Below are 25,903 nucleotides of genomic sequence, written 5' to 3'. Positions count from 1 at the left end.
AAAACCATAGCTCTTGCTATCTTGTGTTCTGTCTTTCCCTCTCCCTCAACCAATCATGCTCTGGGTAGTGATCATTGGCCAATAGTAACAGCTAAAATAGACTTCTCTCTCTCACTAGGAAGGCCCATTGGACCTTGCAGTGGAAGGAGGAATTGACTCACCTGTTGGAAAAATAGTGGTCTCTGCCATTTATGAAGGTGGAGCAGCGGACAAGCATGGTGAGTACATGGCAGATTTTCAGAGTGGGACATTTTAGCCATTCTTGACACAGCTGTTGACAGTGTATTGATTGCATAATGGATTCTTGTCACTTTTTCATGGATTGTTGTCCTGTGAATGAGACCAACACATCTCACCCCAAGGACAAATCCCCAGATTATTGGGGGTGGGGGGGGGGGGGGGGAATTGCAATCGCTCTTTTTCAGCCTGCCTTTCCTGAAATCAGCTGTTGGTTAAGGGATCTTCTCTTCCCATCTGTTGTATTGGTGTTAACCAATTTTGCCCAGGTTTAAGGATTTTATGAAAGTTGTGCAGAGCGCTTCCGTGCTTGTTTCAACACGTGCAGTAGGGGGTTCTGCCTCACTAAATTTTTGCTATTTCGGGCATGAGCGAACACATGATTTGTGGCATTTTCACAAAATTTGTTTGTGCAAATTTTTATTTTATGACATAGTGCAAACTGGGTATCCCTCCCCATGGGGGATACTTTCAGTATAACAGTCAATCATTTCTGTGTTGTACCTTTTTTCTACTGGTTGTATCTGTGCTTTCACTAGCAGTCCCTTGGAAGTAAACTGAGAGGTCGATATTCAAAAGGGTTTGTCCAGCTAAGTTTGGGACTTAGCCGAGCCCTTCTGAACAGGTATGTTTTAACCAGGCAGGTTATTACTCAGCTAAAGCTTAGCTGGATGTTAACCAAAAAAAGGTAGGGGAGGACATTCTGGGGGTATAGGTTAAATGTACCTGGCTGGTGCTGATGAGTGCAAGCAGAGTACCTTTATCAAACTGTTCAGCCAACTCTGCTTTAGAAAAATAGCATGGCCTATAGCTAGCCGGAGAGCTTAAAAAAAAAAAAAAGTGCCGAGCAGGTGTTGATTCTCATCCCCTACCTTAAAATGTTAGTCAAATCCCCATCCCCCACAGCCCTAAACCTCCAAAAGTGGCGCCTGGGCCGAATATTAACTGCCCCACGATGAACAAATGTTGGAGTTTAGAGGAATATAAAACATGCTAAATAAATTAATATAAATTCTTAGTTTTATTCATTTCACAGCTGTCTGTGAAGGGACCAATCGCTGGCCTTTCCACCCAGAGTGATGGGAATAAATGAGCTTTCAAATCTCTCACATATGTATTCAGCCTAGGGGACCACGTTTAGGGGCTTAGGAGGTGAGATTTATCCAACGCCTTTTTAAGGTAGGGGATGCAGGGGGGAGGGGGGGATTGGCACCTGCTCAGCACGCTAGGTTTATTGTTTCAATATTCAAAACCCTGGTAAGCACCAAAGTTACCCGAACCACCTTATCCTGGTTAAATCTCGCTGAATGTTCTTTGTTACCTGGTTAACTTTAACCGCAACTCTGAATGTTTTAGCCAGACAGTTCTGAAAACCGTTTTTAAAGCTTTGATTTTCTTTTTCTTTGTGCCCGGCAGTTTTCCCCAGCTCAGTTAGATCTAACCTTTGCAGAGCTGCAATACCATCAGCTCTAATTTGCAGCTACCCAGTATTTTACCTCGATATTATATCCCCCTCCTAACTTACTGTAGCCAAATCACACTGACGTTCCTCGGCAGGGCCTCTGGACCTCTGCAAACGTGGATCCTCCAACTGGCCACTAGGTGTCCCCATTGTGCAGTGTCAGTCACCCTCACCCCCAGGGGATGCAGTCAGACACCTGTGCCTGTTTGGGGGGAGTGGATTTGTGCTAAATTGGTGGTCCTACACAATTTTGGGCTCCCTCAGTCTAAGTGCAAGTGTGATTTTTTTTTTCTTTTGTGATGTTGTTTAATATTATCATGTTTACATCTGGAATCCGCCTCCCATTTTATTCTCTTTCTCAGTTGTTGCACTATGTCGCATCTTTTTCTTGTCACATAAGATGCATTGAGGCAGCATGAACAAGTTCTCCAGGCAATCAGACCTAAAAATTGGGTACAAGTTTCTAATTTTAGTAGACTTTTTTTCCTTTTTTGAGGTTTGACCACAAATCAGATACATGTTAGGGTGGGTGAAACAGCTGAAGTAGGCTTTATTCCTCTCTCCCCCGGGAACACATAACGTGTTTCTGTGCTGCCAGAGGAAAATGCTATAATGTCTAAGCTGCAGTCAGTTTTGTTCCAGGAGTATGGAGACCCCTGAAGGGCCATGGCAGGGTATTCCTAGCTCAGGTTGCAGTATCTGGAAGAAATCTCAAGACTGAATGTGAATAAAGGGCAGTGTTCCTACCCACTCACCCCCAGGTAAAATGATCTGATCCAGTAATCAGTGCAGAGGGCTGGGAGTCCTTTTCTACTGCATTCCAGCTTCTAACACTGACTCTCCAGGTGGCGGCACCTCACTTTTCCTCGTCTTTGTTTGCCTTCCTGTAATTAGTTTATAATAAGAAGGTATTTATAGCCCACTTCCATGCAGAATACAGAATGGATAAGAGCAGAGATAAAATCCTTAGAATGACAATAGAAGTATAAAAAGAGGATACACAAATATAAATGATGCATAAATACATCAATAACCAACAAAGCCAAAAAAGACTTTTACACCCAAAGGGGTAGATTTTTAAAAAAAAAAGCGCGTTCGCGTACTTTTGTTTGCGCACCAGGCACAAACAAAAGTACGCTGGATTTTTATAAGATACGCGCGTAGCCGTGCGTATCTTCTAAAATCCTGGATCGGCGCGCGCAAGGCTGCCGATTTTGGGCAGCCGGCGCGCGCCGAGCCGCGCAGCCTGTCACCGTTCCCTCCGAGGCCGCTCCGAAATCGGAGCGGCCTCGGAGGGAATTTTCTTTCGCCCTCCCTTCACCTTCCCCTCCCTTCCCTTACCTAACCCACCCCCCCGGCCCTATCTAAACCCCCCCCCTACCTTTATCCACGGATTTACGCCTCCCGGAGGGAGACGTAAATCCACGTGCGCCAGCGGGCTGCTGGCGCACCGAGACTCGACCCGGGGGCGGTTCCGGAGGGCGCGGCCACGCCCCTGAAATGCCCCAGGCCGAAACCACGCCCCCCGGGCCCGCCCCCAAAATGCCGCGTCGTTCGGCCCCGCCCCCGACACGTCCCCCTTCAGAAAACCCCGGGACCCTCGCGCATCCCGGGGCTCTGCGCGCACCAGCGGCCTATGCAAAATAGGCGCGCAAGGCCCTGCTCGCGTAAATCCGGGCGGATTTACGCGAGCAGGGCTTTTAAAATCTGCCCAAAAGAATTTATCAACTACAGTTTAACCCCCGCGTCCTCTTTCAATATGTTTCAACACTAATTAAAGCCGATCACAATCCTCCCCCGACCCTGATAACCAAGACAAATGCGAAGAACTTGCACAGTATTTCCACAACAAGATAGAGAAACTCATGTCATGCTTCTCCCCCAACCCCACTCCCACTAATACTCTTGCTGCAAGCATCACCACCACCTCTCCCATGCCCAATACTACTCAAAAAGCAAACACCATTGCAACACCAAATTCATTTGATACCACCTCCCCTGAGGAAATAGAATCCACCCTCAAGAAAATCAAACCTGCAGTACATCCCTCAGACACTATCCCCACAAAAACCCTCCTCACTATTCCCAACGTTATCTCCAAAGCCATAGCAAATATCATTAACAAATCCATATCCCTCGGCTCAGTTCCAAACCAACTTAAACATGCCATAATAAAACCTATTTTTAAAAAATCCTCCCTTGACCCCACTGAACCAGCCAACTATCGCCCTGTGTCCAACCTTCCTTTCATATCAAAAATCCTAGAAAAAATAATTAATCGGCAGCTGACGATTATCTTAGATGATCATAACATTCTTTTCCCCTCACAATATGGGTTCCGCAGACACCACAGCACCGAAACCCTCCTCATCTCCCTCTCTGAAGACATACTGAAAGCTCTTGACAAAGGGCAATCTTACATTTTAACCCTTTTGGACATTTCATCCGCATTTGACATGGTCAATCATAATATCCTAATAAAACGCCTTAAAGAAATCGGCATCTCAGGAACCCCCCTCCTCTGGTTTCAATCATATCTCAACAACAGGCAATACAGTGTAAAAATTGGGGAGAAGGGGCAAATTTTGAAAGGGGCTTTCTCCGCAGATAAACACCAGTTCATGCATGGAGAATTCCTTTGAAAATTGCCCCCATAAGAAATAGAATTTCAGGGCAAATAAAGAGAAGACCAAAAGGGGAAATAAGTTCCCAAAACAGATATTCATTTTCAACTCTTTATTTAGTACTGATGCAGCTTAGCTTATAGTAGCTTTATCACTAGAAAAGTAATTTTGGAAGGCTGATTATAATCATGATATGTGCTTTGTTTTGGAATCAAATAATCAATCCCATATTACAAAGCATAGCAAACACAATACTTCTAGTCTCACTGTCGGATGAATCCTCTCTCTCCTCCATGCAAAAAAGGTCATTGGACCATACCCAAAAAAAAGCATTACTTCCTTTTCTTTTATTCCCCTCCCCCAAAGTGACCCTGCCATTTCAAGGGGTCATCTTCAAAGACTTCTCGGCATATAGCGTGCAAATAGCCTCTGTGCACAGTAAGTCAACTTTTCAGAAGCTTGGGAATATTGCGCGCATAAAGAGCATTTTAAGGGCTGGGTTTTGGAAGCGCGCTCGCGTGCTTTATAGGTAAAGGTCACGTATACGTCGTCCAATGTGCTAGCATCTTTTCATGCCTGCTAATCAAATCACGAATATTAAATTGACTTCTTTTTTTTCTGCTTGGGTGGGGGGGGGAGTCAAGAGCAAGTGGTGGAGGGAGTGGATGAACTGGTGAAGGTCTGGGTCAATTGGTGCTTGGGTCTCAGCAAACTGGTGTTTGGAAGCACGTGCACAGGTTATGTTCATAAGCGAGATACACGCATACGTCAGCCAATTTTATGAAATACCTGCCTCCACGCATAAACTGAGGGTTACGACGGGCTTATGTTAAAATTGTTTGACATGTAAAATATATGCACATACTTTTATAAAATAGGTATAAACCCTGCATTAAAAGTATATGTACTGAAATATATGCACATACTTTTAGAGCCGTGATATGTGGTATTTTATAAACAGAGGAGGTGCTGAGCAGCTTGGCTAGTTAGTCAGATGGCTATATCCGGCTAACTAGGGAATATTCAGCAGCGCGGTCACGCCTCTGAATATACCTATCTTAGGGGGTCATTTTCCAAGGAGTTACCGCAGGAGATAATTCCGCAAATCACGCTAACAGCTGTTAACGCGATTTGCGAATGCAAATTTTTAATTTTGTATTCAGGGGGCGGAGTTGGGGCGGAGCAAATGTAAAGTAGGGAGGATTTATCGTGTGCCGCGAAACAGCCGCAGTGTTAGCGTGGCTCCTAACTACACCTCTTTCATTTGCGTTACGTTGTGCGCTAGAGGCCGGTAAAGGTATATCACAGTTCACGATGTTTCCGGACAGCCTGTTTTCAGTATGCTGCAGGCTAGGGGGGGAAGAGAGAGAGAGAGAGACTTGCTATAGTGCCTCCTTCCTAGACAGGTATTTGTATCCCTATGGGAGGCCCACCTAGTAACTCGAGGTGGGGATTAGGTATGAGTGTAGGGGGTTGGGGGCCACTTTCACATTCAACATGAGACGTACGAACAGAACAGTGGTCTCTTGTGAAAATTTGCTGGCCTTCGGAGTGAGGAAACTCACTCCAAGATGAGATTTGGACAATGTTCTCTCCACCTAGATTGTTGTTGCCCAGGTAGAGTGTCCATCAAGCTAGGTGGAGAGAACATTGCACAAATCTCATCTTGGAGTGAGTTTCCTCACTCCGAAGGCCAGCAAATCTTCACAAGAGACCACTGTTCTGTTCGTACGTCTCATGTTGAATGTGAAAGTGGCCCCCAACCCCCTACACTCATACCTAATCCCCACCTCGAGTTACTAGGTGGGCCTCCCATAGGGATACAAATACCTGTCTAGGGAAGAGGCACTATAGCAAGTCTCTCTCTCTCTCTCTCTCTCTCTCTCTCTCTCTCTCTCTCTCTCTCTCTCTCTCTCTCTCTCTCTCTCTCTCTCTCGCCTCTCTCTCTCTCTCTCTCTTCCCCCCCCCCCCCCCCCCCCCCCCCCCCCCGGAAACATCGTGAACCGCGATATGTACTGGCAATGTAGCCCAAATTGGGTTAATAGCGCAACTTGCGCAAAGAGTGTGTTGCATAGCTGTTATTGCAATTTGCGATAAACATGCTTATTAGCATAAGGGGCGTATCTTTTTGGTATCGCATGCGATTTTGGAAAATGAGGTCCTTGGAGGGTCATTTATCAAATCACGTTAGGGCCCTAATGCCTGCAGTAATGCCATGACACATGCGATAAATAAGGCATCGCAAGATGTGTATGCAAATTTGAAAAATTTAGTCAAGTGGGAAGAGTTTATGAAAATGAGGGATGCTTAACGTTGTGTACGATAGCGTAATGAACGCTATTGTGGGATTTAACACCAGAAATAATTGCATCATTTTTCTTTGCTTGGGCAGAGGAGGAGGAGAGAGACTCTGGGGATCTTTTTGACCACTGTAGGAGGAACCATTCTGAACTCGGGGTGAGGTTTTGGTAGTGGACTGTTTTGGGGGGCAGTTCTACATGCACAGTTGAGGTACAATCAGTACAGTTACCATCAGTAAAGATTTTATGTGATTTAGAGTGATGAAAGATATAAAAAGATGAGATTTGTACAATGTACTCTCAACCTAAGCTTGATGCACTCTCTGACTAGCTGCTGTCGAGCTAGGTCAAGAGTACAATGTATAAATCTCATCTTTGTGTACCTTTCATCACTCCAAATCACATAAAATCTTCTCTGATGTCTACTGTGCTGTTCATACCTCTGACTGTGCATGTACAACTGCCTCTAGTTACTAGTTGCCCCTCTTACAGTGATATAAATAATTAACTTATGAGAGCCTTATAAAGAGTCTCTCTCTCTCTCTCTTTCTCTTTCTCCCCCCCCCCCCCCCCCTGATAAAAGCCTATCTGGGCACTTCTCAGCTTGCAATGAGAAAATATTGCAGGTGCAATACATGTAATATGCGATATCAGGAAAATTGCCCTAACCATGCCCCCTTTTATTGCAGGCACTATCTGTTAAATCTGGGTGTGTGTTAGCTGATTATATATAACCAGATAACTTTAGGACAGCCCTGCAGTCTGACCACAGTTAGCCATAACGTATCCAGCTAACTCAGCTCCTCTCTGGAATGCCCCCAACTTATTATTAACTATTTACCTAGCTCTGTATACGTAAGCCATTTAGATGGATAACTGTTACATTATCCATCTAAATGGCATTTGAATATGAGCCTCATAGCTTATAAAACACAGGCACAATTTGAGATGCACCTAATTATGAGTATATGTATATAGATACATGCACACTGCTGAAAATTACCCTGTTAATGTCTCTTCATTACGTACCTTGTTTTTTCTATCTATAACCTCCCACCACACCAGTATGAATAGACAAATTGGTTGCGAATTGTTTTTAAATATGCTGCAGATTGGGAATTGCAGATTGCTGGGTCAGGTTACTTCTCAGCCTATTCAAAATAAGCTACAATTTATTTGAAATTGTATTAAGGAAGCTGTTAGGCATCTGCACTAGCTGCTACTTTAATGGTGATCTGTTTGCTAAAATAAATCCCTGGTGGAATGCAACAAAGATGCAAACCTGTTTAAATCCAGTTGCCCCTTCCTTTTTTTTTTTTTTTTTTTTACTGTCTAATGGTTGTAGGAGCCCAGAGAAGGTATTAGCAGGTATGCAGAGGTCACTGTTTTATTTAATTGGAGGGAGTCTGGGAAAGTGTTTTGAAGGTTTTCTTCACAATTTTGTGTAAAGCTGCAAAAGGAAATCTTTATCTCCAAGGAATGAAAGATCCTCCAGTAGAATAGCTGATTGTGCAATAAATTGAGATAATTCTACTTGTTGTTGTTACTGTTTATTGGACTTTATATACTGCCTGTAAAACAAGTTAAAATGAGGCAGTTTACCAATTAAAACATACATAATAATCAATATACATAAAGCATATTAATGATCTTAAAACAGTAATCATAATGCACTATGTTTTGGGAGAGGGAGGAGAGAGATGGCAGTTTTTTCCTGACGCTTGTCTACTTCAATCTCAGTCAGAACCAGCGATGGAATCTAGAGCCATTAGCCTTAGTTTGCAACTATTAGAGGATTTTCCCCCTATTTTATATTCTGTCCCAACTTGTGTTAAGTCCAGTCATTGCAGTGACGGTCCTGGACCAGGGGCTGTGCACCAAGAGCTCCTTCCAGAACCCTGCAGTCCTGGGCCCTGAATCTGGCCGTTTGGTGTCACCCTTAAGCCATGACCCTGATTCCCTCCCTCTCTCCCCGAGGGGCTGCGAGTGCTTGTTATGGGTGTGAGGTGTTGGAGTGGATTCTTGGGTACTACAGTGATGGCCACTCCCACGGGGAGGAGCCCTGTGGGGAACTGCAGTACCAGGCTAGACTCTTGGCACACACACAGGTAGGATAATCTTTTATTATACAGCATGGTGCCACTGCCCGAGGAGCAGACAGTGGTGGTGGTAGTTAACTCCAGCAGTATCAGTCCAGAGATCCTCAGCTGGGAGAACCCGTCTTGCAATAGATAAAAGGAGACCGCAGAGAGAAGGAACAGGTCCTGGATGTAGCACTGTATCTGTAGGTGAGATAGACTGAAGATAGTACTCACTGAAGCAGAAGCTGTTTTGGTGATAGTTCCGACAGGCAGAAGTTGTAGAGTGGCAAGCACTAGGTCTAGGGAGAGCAGGCCCTTGAGGAGCGAGTACCTGGGATCCCAGGATAGGCACCTGAAAAGGAAGTAGAAGGGCCCCCGAGGAGCAGGTACCCTGGTGAGAGTAGGACGGAGAGAGCTTCCTGCGGCAGCTAGGAAGCGGCAAGTTGCTAGGACCGAGAACTGGACAAAGGAGAAGTTACCGGCTGGAGATAGAAGATAGACTGATCATCCTATGGAGGCGATGAGCTGGAAAAAGGATCCGAAATCCAGGAGTAGGTATCCAGAGGGAGTGGAAGCAGGAAGGACTCTGAAGAGAGAATGAAGGAGCAAATCCAATGAGAAGGAAATCTGAAAAAAACAAAATCCAGAGAAGCTAGGAATAGCAGGCTGGCTCCTTGCTAACTCAGGGAGTGAAGGTCGGAAGAAGCTTTAAATATCCCGCCTTGATGACATCATCCAGGAGGTGGGGTCAGGGCTTCCCACCCGGTCTTCTTTAAATTTTTGCCGACAGCGCACGCGCGTAGGGACGTCCAGGGAGTGGAGCTCAAGGTGGTGGCGGCATCGTGACCACGGAACCAGACCCAGACAGGCCGCGAAGCACCGCGAAATGCCGGAATGTGCCCCGCCTCGCCGCAGCGCGGCCAAGGAGGCAGCCAGCCAGAAGGTGAGCAAGCTCGGTTGCGTCCAACTGGACCGAGCGGCACAACAGTGCTGCCTGGAGCAACATCCCCAACCAAGCCAGGGGAGCGGAGGGCTTGACGTGGGGACATTCAGCACTGCAACACCCACATCGCTTACCTCCTGAACCAACCCCTGTAGGGTCACTATTGCTGTATTTCAATGCATTGCAATATGCATGGAAAAGGGCCTTATTAAATGTTACTGACTTGTTACTCATTTTCTTCAGCTCGCATGATACCAAATTTTTATATTCATTGAGTACCAGGTTGAGTTTGTGGACATAAGTAACTTTTATGGGTGATGTTTCTGAAACCTGGCTTCAACAACACCACTTATTCCATCAAAACAGCTGCACTATCATAAGTCTGTGCTACATATTGAATACTATCTGACTGAATCAGCATGAAAATGGTTTAATTCATTAAATCCCAGAAAATTCTTTTTCACTCAACGCACAATGAAGCTCTGGAATTTGTTGCCAGAGGATGTGGTTAGTGCAGTTAGTGTAGCTGGGTTTAAAAAAAGGTTTGGATAAGTTCCTGAAGGAGAAGTCCATTAACTGCTATTAATCAAGCTGACTTAGGGAATAGCCTCTGCTATTACTGGCATCAGTAGCCTGGGATCTTCTTAGTTTGGGTTCTTGCCAGGTACTTGTAGCTTAGATTGGCCTCTGTTGGAAACAGGGTGCTGGGCTTGATGGGACCCTTGGTCTGACCCAGTATGGCAATTTCTTATGTTCTTATGATCTTACTATACTGGCTCCAAGGGAAAAATCTTAGGAGTGACATTAGGAAGTATCTCTTCATGGAAAGGATGGATGCATGGTGTGGCCTCCCAGTGAAGGCAATGGAGTCAGAATAGTAACAAAATTCAGGAAAGCCTGGGATAAGCACAGAAGAGCATTTCTGGTTATGAAGAAGTGAGGGGAAAGCCAGAGATTAATGGGAGTCTGTGGCACTACAGCAGGAGATGGACCTTGAGGTCCATAATCTGCCATAAGACTCCATGTCTCTGTGTTTACTTCTGTTTTTGAAAAAATGCACTTTTTTTTTTTGTTTTGTTTTGACTGCAAAATCTTGCTTATGCTTTTGATCAATTAGAAGCAATTAATAGGATAGGATATTATAAAACAGGGAGGGTAATCTTTGAAGCCAGGCCTGTGCTTAAAACAAAACAGTGTTTTCCCTGGGGAAATGGGCTTCTTAAAAATTGCCAGATCTATAGGTGGTTACGTAGGTCCGCTCCATGCATACTTTTACCCATAGTGGGGGGGGGGGGGGGGGGGGTGTTCCCTGGGGCCAGAGTTGGGGGTGGGGTTTGATGCTATGGCTCTGCTTTTGAAACTTCAAATTTATTCGTGTGTTTTTATTGGGGGAAAAAGCACCTACAGGAAACAGCAGGGGTAAATGTATGTTGGTCTTGGGCTGATGTTTTGCTCTGTGTGTTTCTCGTTCCCACGTTACCTGTGTCACATTGTGCTGCTTTTCGCTAGGTGGGATAGTGAAAGGGGATGAGATCATGGCTGTTAATGGGAAGATACTGACTGATGTGACGCTGACAGAAGCACAGGCAACCCTGACAAAAGCATGGAACAAGGGTGGGGTAAGTTTGGGGTTTGCTGGTTTTTGGTTTTGGTTTTGTTTTTTCAAAGCGTAATGCATAATGAATTCCTGTGTATTGTTCTATAAAACGTAAAGCACGTTTATTTAACGTTTTAATGTTCAGACTTGGTTGAGAAGTTTAAAGAAATGTCTCTGAAGCTGTGTCTTGCCGCAGTGATATGAAAATCGAATATATCATCCTGCAGCAGATTTTAGTCTGTGTGTTGCTGGCTTATTGTTCTTTAAAATTTAATAAGGAAACTTGGACTGGAAACAATTTAATAAGTGTTGGAAAATTCCTGTTTAATGGATGAAGAGTGATCTAATGGTTATAGCACTGGGAAATGATTCAGATAAAGCTTTGGGCACAAGTGCAGGTGACTTTGGGCAAGGTTTAACCCGTCTCCTCAGAGAAACTGTGAGGCCGATATTCAGCCACTGTCTGGATAAACATATCCAGCTAACTCTGCTGAGATATTCAGCAGCACAGCCACATAACGGAATATACTCTGCTATCTAATACTTAGACGGATACGTTGATCCAAGTAAGATTCATCATTCTGCTATATTTATAGCAGAATGATGAATCCAGGGCTAAGTTAGCAGATGAGTAGCTCCACCCCAGAACGCTCCCATCCAGTCTCTCTCGTTTTATCCGGATAACTTTTCAACCGCTGAATATTGAAATAGCACCACTCAGCTGGACAAGTCCAGGCTTCTCTGGCTAAGCAGTGCTGAATATTGACATCTGTGATATTAATACCCCACGTTTACAGGATAAACTACTGGCCCTTTAACACCTGGACCACTGAAACAAATAACTGCTTATACTTGTAGCTGGTTTTTTCTTTGGAGGTCTGGCTTTATATCCTGCCTATGTCCTGATTATGAGCTTGGCCACCCCTGCAGCTTTCCCCCTTCACTCACACTAAAACAGTTTAATGGTAGTAGAGTGCCTGGTCTCCATATCACCAAACATCACGTAACATCAGCCACATTTAGTAGAATCTGCTTTAAAAAAAAAATGATGATGAAGAGAAGGAGTTGGTTGCTGCTGACCTGCACTTCCCAATACTGTGCCGGGACCTAGACGCTGCATTAGTGGTGCATTGGCAGGATATAACGATGCTGTAGTTGCACACCAGTGCAATTTATACTAGATAAATGCTGTGAAAACAATGATGAACGAAAGAATTATGTACAGCGTCCTACAGTACTCCACAAGCCTGTATTGTGCAAGCAAAAAGATCCAAAATGATGATGGTAATTGTTTCAGCAATAAATACAGGAGTAATGATAAAAACTCATATTAGAATTAACACCATACCAAATTCACCCTTCTCCTTCTGCTCCTCAAATAAATGGTCTCTTAGTTTGTTTGATTTTTATTACCCAGCTTAAGCATTGCTGGAAAGGTGGTTAATGAATCTAAATACATGATCTCGTAAGACTTATAGTTACCATCAGCTTTATTTTCAAATAATTTAGTAGATGTGGGCAGACAAAGTTGTTTGACCCCCATCCAGTCTGCCCAGTTCCACTCCATCTCCAGTCTTCATCCTCCCTTCCCACCACTGTCCCAAGCATACTTTTAATTCTGTTGCGGCTTTGGTTTGGCCATTTAAACATGGATAAGCCCAAAAAGTCATTCTGATATGAAGGTAGAGGGGACGTAGTGAATGCATAGAATTGCTCCCTAGTCGATTCCAAGCTTTACCTCACATTTCCTCTGATCTGCCCACCCTCACTCCCTCTCTCTAGCGTCCTATCAAAATGACTTTTCCAGTTGCCCATGTTTAAATTGATCTTAATTTCCAAGGGTGTGTGTTAGCAGATTCCTAACAAAGTAAACGAGGCATAAAAATGTTGTTACTGTTAGTATGCAGATATAGATATACTGTTTAAAATATTTTATTTTTAAAAATGCACATTCCATTGTCGTTCAGGGCTTTCTTTTTTTTTTCTATTTCTATAATTAACTTTGGATAAATCTGCACTCCTGATAAATTTGTTTTATGTGAGCTAGTCAGATCCACTTTATGAAGGCTTTTGTCAGAAATGTTGTTAGCTACTGACAGCTCATTTCAAATCTGTTCTCCTTTTGTAGGACTGGATAGACTTAGTCATTGCAGTATCGCCCCCTAAGGAATATGATGATGAAATGTAAGTATATGAGTGTTTTTCTTCAAATCACTTGTTAAAAATAAGGAATTTGACATTTTAGAAGCTTAAGTTGTCTCTTCCCCAGTGAACATTTTTCTTCTGACATCACTGTTACTATATATATATTCAATATTTTTCTTCTCCCACTATAAAATAAACCACCTGCTTTTATTTCTTAAATTCTTCAAGAAGCAGAACTAAAAATTGCAACATTTCAAAAATAAATGATCTAAAAATGATATTTTTAGGCCTGCAGGAAATGTCTGTGATCACGGTGTACGGCTTCTCTTGGTCCCTTTTTCCTCTTGCTTTCCACTCCTCATGGGATGGCTACCGATTTGATGGCTTCAAGGCAGCGTCAGATGGTGTTTCTGGCCCATGACAAATGAAGCACAGAGGACTGACTAAAAAACGCTGGGGCCTTCTGCCTGGCACTTTCTCGACTCTTTGAAATTTGAATGTGAAATTGCATTTTTAAGAGCTTTGCCAGGTTTTGCTTTTCGAAATGAACCCATCAGAAGTCTTTTTTTTTTTTTTTTTTTTTTATTCATTTGAATCCTTACGTTGCTTTCCCACTGCAGTTTTCAGTTTTGTAGTGAGCAATAGGTGCTGCTGTTTTAATAAGTAGGAGTTATTTGCCTAATTCTGAATCATGGAATGTTAATTGGCCAAGCAAATGAATAGCCTGATAAAGTAAACTGTATTTTTACATTGCAGTTCTGCACATAGGCCATTCATGTGATGGCGGGCTGCTCAGTTCCAATCCATCACTAATAGGGTTTAAGAGAGAATGGGATAAGTACAGCGAATCCTCAGTTTCTAAAACTGGAGAAAGCAGGAAGCATGACCTACCGGCTCATGTTTGAGTTTACAGCACTGTACTTGCCTGATTTAAAAACGAGTGTTGACTGCCAAGTTGAACAGCAAAGTGGTTAATATAAAATATTGGAAGACCTAGTGGGTAATGCATGCAATCTCATGACCGGATTAGTGTGACAGGCTGCGTAATAGTAGAATAGAGTAGTAGCTGGGTCTATCTGGCAGACTGCAGGTACTGCAATAACTAGAACTCTTTAATGGAAACCCAGATGCTCCTGTAATCAGGTCTGTCTGGCAAAGGACCTAGGCGATTCACGAATACCGTTAACTGTTTAGCGCAGACTGTGATGATGGAATCAAGCTGGCAGGTGTGTCTGGCAGGTTGCAAGTATGGAAATAGACGTCCTACTGGAAATGCAGTCGCATGCATGGCTGGGTCTGGCTGGCAAGCTATGCAGGGAATGTAGGTAGCCAAATGTCTGGGCAGTGGCCACTCTAGTATTTTTTTTATATTATAGAGCTTTGTGGTTAGACATGAGAAAGGTGGGTGTCGGAGGGGACTAAGAGGGGAATCTCTTATGCTCTTTTACTCGATGGTGGCCTTCCAAGGAGGAAGGCAATAAAGACTGTCCTGGATAAGGAGAGAGATCTCGCAGCACCTTGGGGCTGGCAGCTGGGATACATCCTTGTCAGTGTGGACAGAATAATTGGACAGATTGGTTGGTCTTTTTATCTGCCATCATGGTGTATGTTCGTATATTTCAGTTCCCGGCTCTAAGCCTTCTGAGGTTTGTAGTCCTCCCTTTTCTATTCACAAAGCAGATGACAAATCCCCAGACTGCGTGTTTAAAAACCAGGAGTGACTTAGTGCCCCTGATGGATTGGAGTTATTCCCTAGGTATGCAGGGGGGAATGGTTTCATAATTAACTGTTCCATTGCAGCTGACAAGCAAGGGGCTCTGATTAAGGAAATCTCTTGAGTTTGAAGTTTTTAGAGGTGCTCCGAGTGCATTATGAGGATTTTATTCAATATTTGAGTCTGGAATAGAATAAATTAGCTGGGCTTTTCCCATCCTGTTTCTCCAGTATCCAAATGCCTGATAAAGCTATCCTGTAATTCAGTTTTAAGTGGCTTATGGAGGCAAATAAACGCTTACAGAATGTATTATATGCATCCAGGACTATAGAAAACAATCGATTGGAAATAACTGATACGCCACATATCCCTAACAAATAGTACAGTCTACCTAACCTTTATTTAGAGACTCTTTTACAACGTATAACAATTTTTGACAAAATATATTTTCTTATTTAGCAGGATTGGAAAAATGTGACTTTCTTTATACAATGTATTAATCGCTTTCCAATTATTATAATAAAAATTTCCATAGCAATGTACGTTTAACAACATGTACAGGCATTAAAATATACAAATATTAAAACAAAATAATATTTCAAATTACCATCCCACTATAACAACTCTGAAAGACAGCCCACCTCCAGCCCCCTAGAACAATTCCAGGTAAAATTCGAGAGCCCCATGTACATCTATCTGATTCTAATATTATATGCCGTCATCCCCAACCCCTTGCGCCTGAATGGCTTTCCCAGAATTTAATTTGCAAGCACTGTCTTCATCAGCCAGGTTTTTAGTTTGTGCCAAAATCATCCCTTACCTCCATTGGGAGACTGTTCCATAATTTAGGTCCGGAGGAAGTTGCAACTGGTAGCCATACTGACAGTCACTGCTTGTACGTGATTATTGTTGCACTTCTAACCTACTCTACCCGCCAATTAAATGTGGAAGGCAACCCGCATCGGCAACATTTCTGAGACTGCCAGCGGGAGCTATGGACCATGCCCTGCCTGTGCTCACGCTATATACGACACTGCTTGAACATACATTTCCATTTGTCAACTGGCTGTAAAGCAGTGCCCTTCCTCCTTTTACACACGTTTTCATGTTCTATGTATGCAGCCCTGCCACGGTTCCTTTAGCATCTGCAGCCCGTCCCAACCCAAAGAGAGCACTATCTGAAAGCAATGATTCTGTGCACAGGCATGGCTATCTCCTGCAGCTGTAACCTCTACAGCATTCCCTCAAGGTGACTAGACAGACTGGTGTTGGCATGCAGTATATTCTTGGTGTGGTGCTGCCTTTCATGAAAAGCATGTGTCTGCACCCGCGGGACATTGCATGGCATAGTCTTATCTCCGTTCTTTCTTTGTTCTCTGGGCTGGTCTCTTGAGTTGCTCTGCTGAAACAAATTTACAGCCGATCCTCTCTTTGAAGCTATAACAAATGGAATTTGCATCAAACCCTTTTCTAGTGCAGTGGTAACACACATTTAAGAGTATTCTAAATTTGTCTGAATAATCATATGTTACGTTCCTTTCCCCACATCTGTAGAAGCGACTTGCAAGGTCTCGAGAGCTCATATACTGCATCATCTTTTTTGTTGGTCCTAGGGAGGGCCATTTTCTGAAGGCATTTCTGTATTACCCACAGAAATGGCCTCTTTTATAAAACTGCCCAGCCAACATGCAGGCAAAGGTATGCATGTTCATGCTCAGGTTTTCCCAGACTCTTCCTGGTGTGGGATGAAGGAGGGATTTGCACCTATGTGCATATTTTTGCATTTTCAATAGTGTGTGCGTGTAAAATCCCTCAGTTTCTGCACACAATTTAGCAGGTGTGATTGTGTTTGGGTAGTTTGGTTGGGACAATTTTTCAAGAGAGAGCATACGTATATACATTCCCTTTGAAAACTGGTATAACCTATGCACTTATTTGTCATCCAGTTTATTCAGGTTTTTGCAAAATTACCCCCCTTAAAAAATATCACAGCCTACTAAGACTCAAATTTTCTCCTTCAGAATTTTATTATAAAGTGCAGGCCACTTAGCCTTGAACTAGCTAAATGTACAGTACTACGATGGAAAAACATTTTAAAGTAGGTGTACCATGTCACACAATTATTCTTGCAAGATGCTTGCTTGTATAATTAAGTTCCTTCAGCAGTTGTGGTTCAGGTTTTTACTGACAATGCCACATATGCTCCATCCAGACCAAAACCAGATGGATACTGAGAAGGGTGGGGGCATGGGTGCAAATCCCCATGTTCTATCTTCCATCTCCTTTCCGCCTCTCGTTGCTGCTTCTCCTGCTAGCCCTGCCACTTACTGCTCCTTTTCAGCTGATAAGGCCTGGGCTCCCCACCAGCCATGCTCCTGTATTCCAACACTCTTTCTTTTTCTTAGGATCCTGGGTTTTTTGTTTTGTTTTTAAACTTCTGCTATGCAGCAGCAGCATTTAAGTTTTCCCTTTTGCCTGCCCATTAGTCCTGACTGGGGCATCAGTGATAATAAGTGTCTTAGATAGGATGGACAGATAAAAGTGAAAATATGGACATTTCGTTTTCCTAAAAAATGCTAGAGGCTGTCATAAATATCAAACATGTCAAGAAATAGACATAACGTGAAAGGCATGCGTATAGTGCTTTAGTCATCAGATTCACATATATAGGTAGAAATATTTTAGCCCTTTTTAAATATTATTTTTATATATTGAAATTAGAAATATCCGCATGCATGCTACTCACGACAACAGTCCATCTTCCCATGGGTGGCTGATTTCAGCCAATGGGCTCCCCAGTTCTTTCCCTCCCATCAATATTTTATATTTTGGTTTTCAATTTAATTACTCTGTTTTCCAAATCTGAGCTCAAGGCAAGTAACAAATTGGGTAAAAGTAAATAAAGAACAGGACACCATCTGGAATATAGGAAGCCCCTGCCCCAACAGGATAGAGGAGACAGGAAGGAGAAGGGAGACACTCTTGAGGTCTTCAATTATATTGGCCTTTATTTGCACAAGGCAATTGTATTTCCAAGCAATAGGCTACTAAAAGACAAAGATATTTATATTGCTGATGCAGCCAAAGACCAGAGTAGACATTCAGAAGCTTGAGGCTGAAGGTCAGCCTGACCCTCCAAAAGCTTCTCTGAGCTCACTAATTATTTTGGTTGCCATACAGAGTTCTTTTCTGTCAGCTTTGAGGATCTAGCAAACTGTGTGGTCAGGCATTGTGGTCACAGAGGAAAGGAATGGTCAGATACTTGTGCCCTTTTGAGTCAAGATAGCCGGATTCCTCCTGAGATTGGTCTCTTCTACCCTGACCTCTCGCACCGCTTTTTGAAGACCCTTACTGACCAAGAAGACAGCCGTTTTATGAATGCACACACATCTGGTCTTATTCACTCCTGGAACTCTTTGTTCTTCTTTCACCTGCTCTCCTGCGGTGTAGTAACTCTCTTTGTTTCCTGACAGTACTGACTAGCAATCCATATGAAGCAAGCTTATTTATATATCATTTGGAAGCAAGCAGGAGAAGCGGAGAGGAAAAGAGTGCTGAACATGATAAGTTTTATGTAATCACAAAGTTTAGATTCCTGTCAGTATGTAAAGTGCTCATGCTATTTAATCAATACCTTGTTTGGGTTTCCAGGCATGAAAATAGCATGAACACACTATCAAGGACATTTTTTACCACACTAATTCTAAATCTTGCTGTTTCACACGTTGGTGTTTTATCATGTGCTATTACATAGGCCTTTCTATCACATAAGCAAGAGATGTTCTCCCTTTCCCCTCGTCTCCGATGTATGCTTAAATCATGATTGCTAGAAAAAAGATGACAGTAGATGGAGAAATCTATACTTACACACTTCCTCTAAGCAATCATGGCTATTGCTGTCCATTGCCTGAGACAGGATGTTGTGCTAGATGAATCTCTGATCTGACCTGGTTTGTCATCTTCTTATGAGTGCTGTACATAATGTATATCTCATTTTGTTGCTGCATAAAATAACTTTACAGGAAATTTGGAAAATAAGATTAACTCACTTACAGCCTTTCAGTAGCCTTAAATAATTTAATCTCACATTCCTAGAACTGTTTTACATGGCTCCTGTCTTTTCAACTTCCACTAATGTTTTCAAATATTCATCTTACGGAAACATAACCATTTCAAGCCTAATTACCTTCTCTTGAGAATATACAAGATTTCAGTATATTAGATGATAATTCCAGGTAATAAATAACAAAAGCAGTAACTGACTGGGAAGAATTTGAAATGTACTTAAAACTGTACATTTAAATGATTGTAAAATGGTTTGAACGGTCTGTAGTCCATGTTTTTAAGATACGGTATCTGCATGCAGCTGTAGAACTGTAGATAATACAATCTGGTCCTTTTATGCTAAAATGAACTCAACAACATGACTTTATGCTAAAATGCAAAACTGGCAAGGCACAGTCTGGAGATGATGTCCTGTCTTACTGAGGTATATAGGAGAAGAACTTGCTGCCATGGCTTTAATTAAACCATTGTGAATGAACAGCAGGGCTTTCTCAGCATAGATTTTTTTTATTGAATTCACAAATTTATTTTTACAATTTCTATTTAGTGAACATAAAATATGTTGTACAATATGGGGTAGATTTTAAAAGAAGCGCGATCAGCCTACTTTTGCTTGCGCATCAGACTCAAGCAAAAGTACGCTGGATTTTAGTAGATACGCGCGGAGCCGCGCGTATCCACTAAAATCCTGGATCGGCGCGCGCAAGGCTATCGATTTTGTATAGCCTGCGCGCGCCGAGCCGCGCTGCCTCCCCCCGTTCCCTCCAAGGCCGCTCCGAAATCGGAGCGGCCTTGGAGGGAACTTTCCTTTGCCCTCCCCTCACCTTCCCCTCCCTTCCCCTACCTAACCCACCCGCCCGGCCCTGTCTACACCCCCCCCCTTACCTTTGACGGGGGATTTACGCCTCCCGGAGGGAGACGTAAATCCCCGCGCGCCAGCGGGCCTGCTGCGCGCCGGGCCGCGACCTGGGGGCGGGTACAGAGGGCGCGGCCACGCCCCGTACCCGCCCCCAAAACGCTGCCGACACGCCCCCGGAACGCCGCGCGCTCCGGCCCCGCCCCCCGACACGCCCCCCTCCGAGAACCCCAGGACGTACGCGAGTCCCGGGGCTCTGCGCGCGCCGGGAGGCCTATGTAAAATAGGCTTCCCGGCGCGCAGGGCCCTGCTCGCGTAAATCCGCCCGGTTTTGGGCGGATTTACGCGAGCAGGGCTCTGAAAATCCGCCCCTATGGTTGTAATATTCTCTTAGATGTTAACTAATGATACAACAACATAAGTTGCAATTACAGCACCTGGGGTATGAAATGTTCTACAGATTTCCTGAAATTTTCCAAGTTTAAGAATAGGGCCAGTTTTTTAAGTTCATTATTATTTTTAATATAGCAGCCCATTCATAGCAGCGTTTTTTAAAATAGATTTACCAAATCATGATTGATATCCTATCATTTGTGTAGTGAAGAGAGGCAGAGGAGGGCTGTACCTCTTACTGTACCAAGCAAAGATGATATTGTACATGGGCGTTAGAGCCAGCTGTGAAGAATGGAACCATCTGATCTCCATAGCTCATGTACAACTGTACTTCTGGATTATTCTTGCATTGATCTGAAAAAAAACTAGCTGTTTTCATTCTAATTACAAACATTTTCAGGCTGTGCTTTTTTTTTTTTTTAATTTCATCTGCCAGTTTCCTAAAACCCTTCCATGGTGTAAGCTTCTCCGTACCCTATCCATAAAGTGTAGAACAGCAGGCCAGCAGCCTGAATGAAGAGGCCATGTAGTATGAAGAGCATTGACCGCAAGTGGTGATCAATCTGCCAAGAAGGTGAAAAATCCTTCAAGGGCATCTGTAAGAAATCCTAGGACAGTGTCTTTAAAATAATGTGTTTTTCTTGTTTTCCAGGACTTTTTTTTAAAAGAAATTTAAGAAAACTAGAATGAATGAAGACCAAAAGTGGCAGAGAGGCATTGGAAAATTAGAGCCTGCAGAGAATTTTTATTTATTTATTTTTTTTAATTTGGTGGTGGTTTGGAAAATTACGAAAGCAATGCTACATTTGAGGAGCAGTTTTCAAACCATCCGCGCTGGGACAAAGATCGCTCGCACCTTTTGCCTCCAGGCATTGCACCAGTTCTGAAAGAGAGAGTGTGAAGTCACTTCTGCCTTGAAACCTGGCATGGGTGCAGTCTATGCATGGTCGCTTGCACCAGCTTTTCTCTCTAGAAAGGGGTTTGGTTTTTTTTTTTTTTGCAGACGAATATGTAATTTGTGTGCCTACTTTTCCACCCCATTCCTGACCACCCCATCTCCTCCGGAAATGTCCGGTCTCAACGCGACGCACAGTACAATGCTCGGACTTTTGTCTGCATTGAGCAAGGGCGATTTTTAGAGAGCCAATGAATCTGAGTAAAGCACTTAAAAAAAAAAATCTGTCCCCTTGATGTTCATGAAGGATATCTTATTCATTTGGCCAGAAAAAAAAAATGCCTGAAAGCATTTAGTTCTGGGGAGCAGTATCTGCCTCATGGGGATTTCTGTATTCATGCCTCTCATTTATAAACCAAACAGAAATAATGACTAGATGCTGTGTTGTTGTGAAAGTTAACTGCTTAGGGAAAAGCTGCAAGGTTGCCAATGTTTTTGTGTACGGAGCCTCTTTTGGTTTTCAAGTCTCTATCTGCTTTTGCTCAGTTCTTTTCAGCATTTGTGAGAAATGTGGTACTTTGCAATAATATCTGTACACGGCTACAGATATTATTAATGTGATGTAGTCGCTGTCTGACTTACCATTTACAATGTAAACATACACCTGCATGTCCTCTAAAAAAATCAGTAAACAATATCTAATGAATCGGAGGTCTTAAGGCAATATTTAATTTTATCAATTTTATTTTCAACAATCTATTTTACATCAATGCTTCACACAAATAGACTATAACATCCAATAGAAATATATGCTTTTTGCGTAAGAAGTAATAAGAAAAAATTCTCATTGCACAAATGTTAGCATTTTTGCAAGAAAATATATAGTGGAGAAGAATAAGAAAAATTTCTTATTGTACAAACAGTAATATGTTTGGAAGATAATAGATAGTGTTACAATTACATTAAGATCATTATTATTACACTTGTGCAATGGAAGTTTTAACATGATGGCTTTATGTGTTGGATAAATGAATGAGTGGTTGAGATACATGTATGGTATGGTTGTAGCAATTGGAGGGTAAAGCAAGATTTGAGTGTGAGGAGATAACATTTTTAGTGTGTTAGATGTTTGTGGGTATATGTGATATAGGATAGTGGTCCATTGGATGTTATAGTCTATTTGTGTGGAGCATTGATATAAAACAGATTGTTGAAAATAAAATTGATAGTGTGGCATTAAATATTGCCTTAAGACCTCTGATTCGTTAGATATTGTTTACCATTTACAATGTCATTCCTACAGCTTCGTTAAGAGTCATTTTGAGATGGTTACAGAATGCCCCTTGATGTTAACTTCTGTTGCCTTTTCCTTCCCTGGTGCACATCTCGGTGCAGTGGTCCACACTTGCAGTCTACTTCAGCCACCATGACAAAATTAGGAAGTTGCCCTGAAGCACAGATGTGCAGCAACATGTCACAGATCTTGGGGCGATGTACCTAAAGGGTTTTTCCCATTTTGGCGGCCATGGACAAAAGTGCTTCGTACATCTGCCCCACCTGTATGCATTCTTCAACAACGGCGAGGCCCGTCCCCATAAGAGATGCAAAGGGGGGTTATTTAAAAAAAAAGTATTCAAATGGAACTACGTTGTTTTAAATAACATCGTGTGCCTTCAGCGTCCGTAGGGAGCGGTGCAACGTAGGCCTGGTTCATCTGCAGCGTTGTTGAGGCAAGACCTGCAGTTACAGTGCAGTTATGCTTTTGTCTGACTCTTCTAACTCTCTCCCCTTATAGAAACATAGTAATGACGGCAGAAGAAGACCAATAGGCCCATCCAGTCTGCCCAGCAAGCTTTCACCCTTATCTGTTCCTCCGACGCTGAGATCAGGGCCCTTATTGGTAGCTTTTTGATTCTAATTTCCTTCCACCCCCGCCATTGATGCAGAGAGCAGTGTTGGAGCTGTATCAAAGTGAAGTATAAGGATTAATGTTTGAGGGTAGTAACCATCGTATTGAGCAAGTTAGCCCGATGTTTGTATACTCATACTGCTCGGATCAATGCCTTGTTAGATGTTGGCTGGATGTAAATCCTATTTCTTCATTCCCCCTGCCATTGAAGCAGTGAGCTGCGCTGGATATGCATTCAAGGTGAAGTATCAAGCTTAATTTGTTAGGGGTAGTAGCCGCCGCAATATCCGGCTGCTGTATTTGCCGGGAAGTAATCGCATATATTGTAGCCCAGTCTTGATAAAATTTGGAATCCTGCCCTTCCCTTCCTTCGCTTTGCCTTAACATCACCTCTCCTTTCCGGATCCTCTTGATTTCTTAGTCCCGGCTCTCATCTTCAAAACTCGTGCTCTTTTCCCATTCTCTTTCTCTCTGCAGCAAATCTTGTCACTTCCAATTTTTTATTTTTTTTTTAATGATTTTCTCATTTTCCCATACTTGATGCTGCCCGCTGCTTAATGCATGACCAAGAGTCTGTACTTTTTTTATTTTATTTTTATTTAGATTTATATTCCACTTTTCGCACTTTTTTTTTCAGCACTTCAAAGTGGATTGCATTCAGGTACTGTAGGTACTTCCTAAAATCCTGCAGATCCCTCCTCCAGGGAGCGTCTGTTTCGAGTCTGAGAATGCCCTGGCACCGATTTTTCTGCTCTTCATACTAAATAATTGCTACATGCCTCATTACTACAGATGGCATTCCCCCCCCCCCCCCCCCCCCATCTTCCTAGCAGCAAGATGTCCATGGGGACCACAAGACTTAGTGAAAAATTTTATATTTTTTTTCATTAATAGGAAGCTTTAAAAGCAACCCTTGGGGTGTTTGGTTTTTTTTTTCCCTATTCTTATCAACCAAAAATAACCACACAATAATGATACTTTAATGATGAAAGATGATGTGAAATATACGTATAAGGAATCTGCCGAAGCAAACAATATAGATAGCTTTGCACAATACTTTTATGGTTTTCTAAGGCAATCTACGCCTTCCCAATGACATAACCATAATGTAAAAATGAACACACCACATGTGAAATCAGGTTTAAAGCGTCATTCGTATCCCAGTGCATTGGAGTAAGCAGCTGACCCAGCCAATGTATGTTCAGACACAGTTTGGCATCTTATGCTGTGTTTTATCTTTAAAATTTGACAGACATTATCAGATTCTTGGAGCCCCTTTAGAATTGTTCCATGATCAAGATTAAACCATTTAAATTATTCTGCTTTCTACTTGTAATATGTTTTGTCACTGATTTTTGTTGTTGGAAAATAAAAATACTGTCTCTGTCTATCATATCAAACAGAGAAAATCAAGTGCCTGTGCATGCATAACTGAAGCAGTTTGTGTACTTTACTCCTTTCCCATCTTGGGGATTTCAGAATAAAATATTTGTTGCCAAACTGGAAAAATTCTGAGTCTTCGTTTCCTTGCAATTTGTTGTTGCTGCAGAGACCCACGTGTTTCATGAGTTACCGAGGATCCTTCGGTCAGTGCAAGCAATTCCCGTGTCTTGTTTGAAGATTGGCTGCAGTCATATGTTTAGTTCATGAAACACCATGATAATTCGGTCATTTTCCCGGTACCCACAGAAGAGCTTGGCTTTAAAAAAAAAAAAAAAAAAAAGGGGGGGGGAGGGTCGGGGTGGGATCTGGGCTGGCCAGGACAGCACCATTAGCCTCTGTCCTGGTGAACTGTGCACCGGCAGCCGACTGGCCCACAAAAGTTACTGCTGCTCCAGACAGCAGGTAAGGGGTCATAAAAAATCGAGTTACCGTGTTTTTAGTGGTCAGGGAGGATGCGGGGAAGGGTGGTTAAGGAGTGTGGGAAGGGGGTTAAGGAGGTTCCTCAGAGTCCGCTCGTTTATTGGAGCAGACTGGGAGGGAACTGGGAAAAGGCCCTATCGTGATTGTTGGCACATGCGCGCAACGATATAAAATCGGGTGCGTGTGGGTAACGGATTTTCTAACATGCACACGCCAGGAACCGTGCGCACCTGGGCGCCCACACGCGGGTTTTCTGCCACCTTTCTTGGAGCACGTTTCCCAAAAAGGGGGGGAGGGGGTTTGTATGCAGAATGCGGTGGGACTCCGTGGACCCCCGGTTTTATTTCCTTCTAAGCAGAATTTAGCTCTGTGCACAAGAACTCAAAGGGATCTTAAAAGTGCATTGATATGCATTAACACCAATAAAAAAACTGACTGGGATCAGCAAAATATTAATGAGCTGTCAAATGCGAATCAGCTCAATGTTAAAATGTCAATGCAAACGATGTTAAACCTTGTGATTTACATTTAACCACGAAAGCACCACAGGCCTGATGTTTTGCCCTCCATCCAGACCCTCCAGGGAAATAAAGGGACTTCTAGCCTTGAGTGTCCCCCCTCCCATCAGAAATAAAGGGGCTTCCATACTAAGCCGCATTCTCCTTAGAGATACTTCCCCCTTCCTCGGGTACCCCCCAGAAACTCTTACCTGACCCGCTGGTGCTGCTGCGAGCTTACCTGATGTTTCCTTTTGCCCTGGGCTACTTGAGGTTGGAGCTCCACTTATTTCTTACAGGCTTAGGGATCAGTTTTCAAAAT

At 43.0% G+C, this 25,903-nt stretch overlaps 1 protein-coding gene across 3 annotated transcripts in view; it reads left to right on the top strand.

Moving 5' to 3' along the window:
• Positions 1-23,322, top strand: part of USH1C (USH1 protein network component harmonin) — a 117,854-nt gene extending 94,532 nt beyond the window's left edge. Inside the window, exons 24-27 of one of the 3 annotated variants that reach the window (XM_029582996.1) lie at positions 119-218; positions 11,157-11,266; positions 13,373-13,428; positions 21,070-23,322. In XM_029582996.1, coding sequence (XP_029438856.1) covers positions 119-218; positions 11,157-11,266; positions 13,373-13,428; positions 21,070-21,082 — 279 coding nt within the window. In that variant the 3' untranslated portion in view covers positions 21,083-23,322. Of the gene's footprint in view, positions 1-118; positions 219-11,156; positions 11,267-13,372; positions 13,429-16,225; positions 19,760-21,069 lie in introns of those variants that run through there. The other 2 variants (XM_029582997.1, XR_003853284.1) reach the window with 2 other exon arrangements.
• The last annotated feature ends 2,581 nt before the right edge of the window (positions 23,323-25,903 follow it).

The sequence above is a fragment of the Rhinatrema bivittatum genome, chromosome 17 (assembly GCF_901001135.1).
Source record: "Rhinatrema bivittatum chromosome 17, aRhiBiv1.1, whole genome shotgun sequence".
NCBI lineage: Eukaryota > Metazoa > Chordata > Amphibia > Gymnophiona > Rhinatrematidae > Rhinatrema > Rhinatrema bivittatum.
Note: the sequence above shows the minus strand (reverse complement) of the source record. Positions and strands in the feature narration are given on the sequence as shown.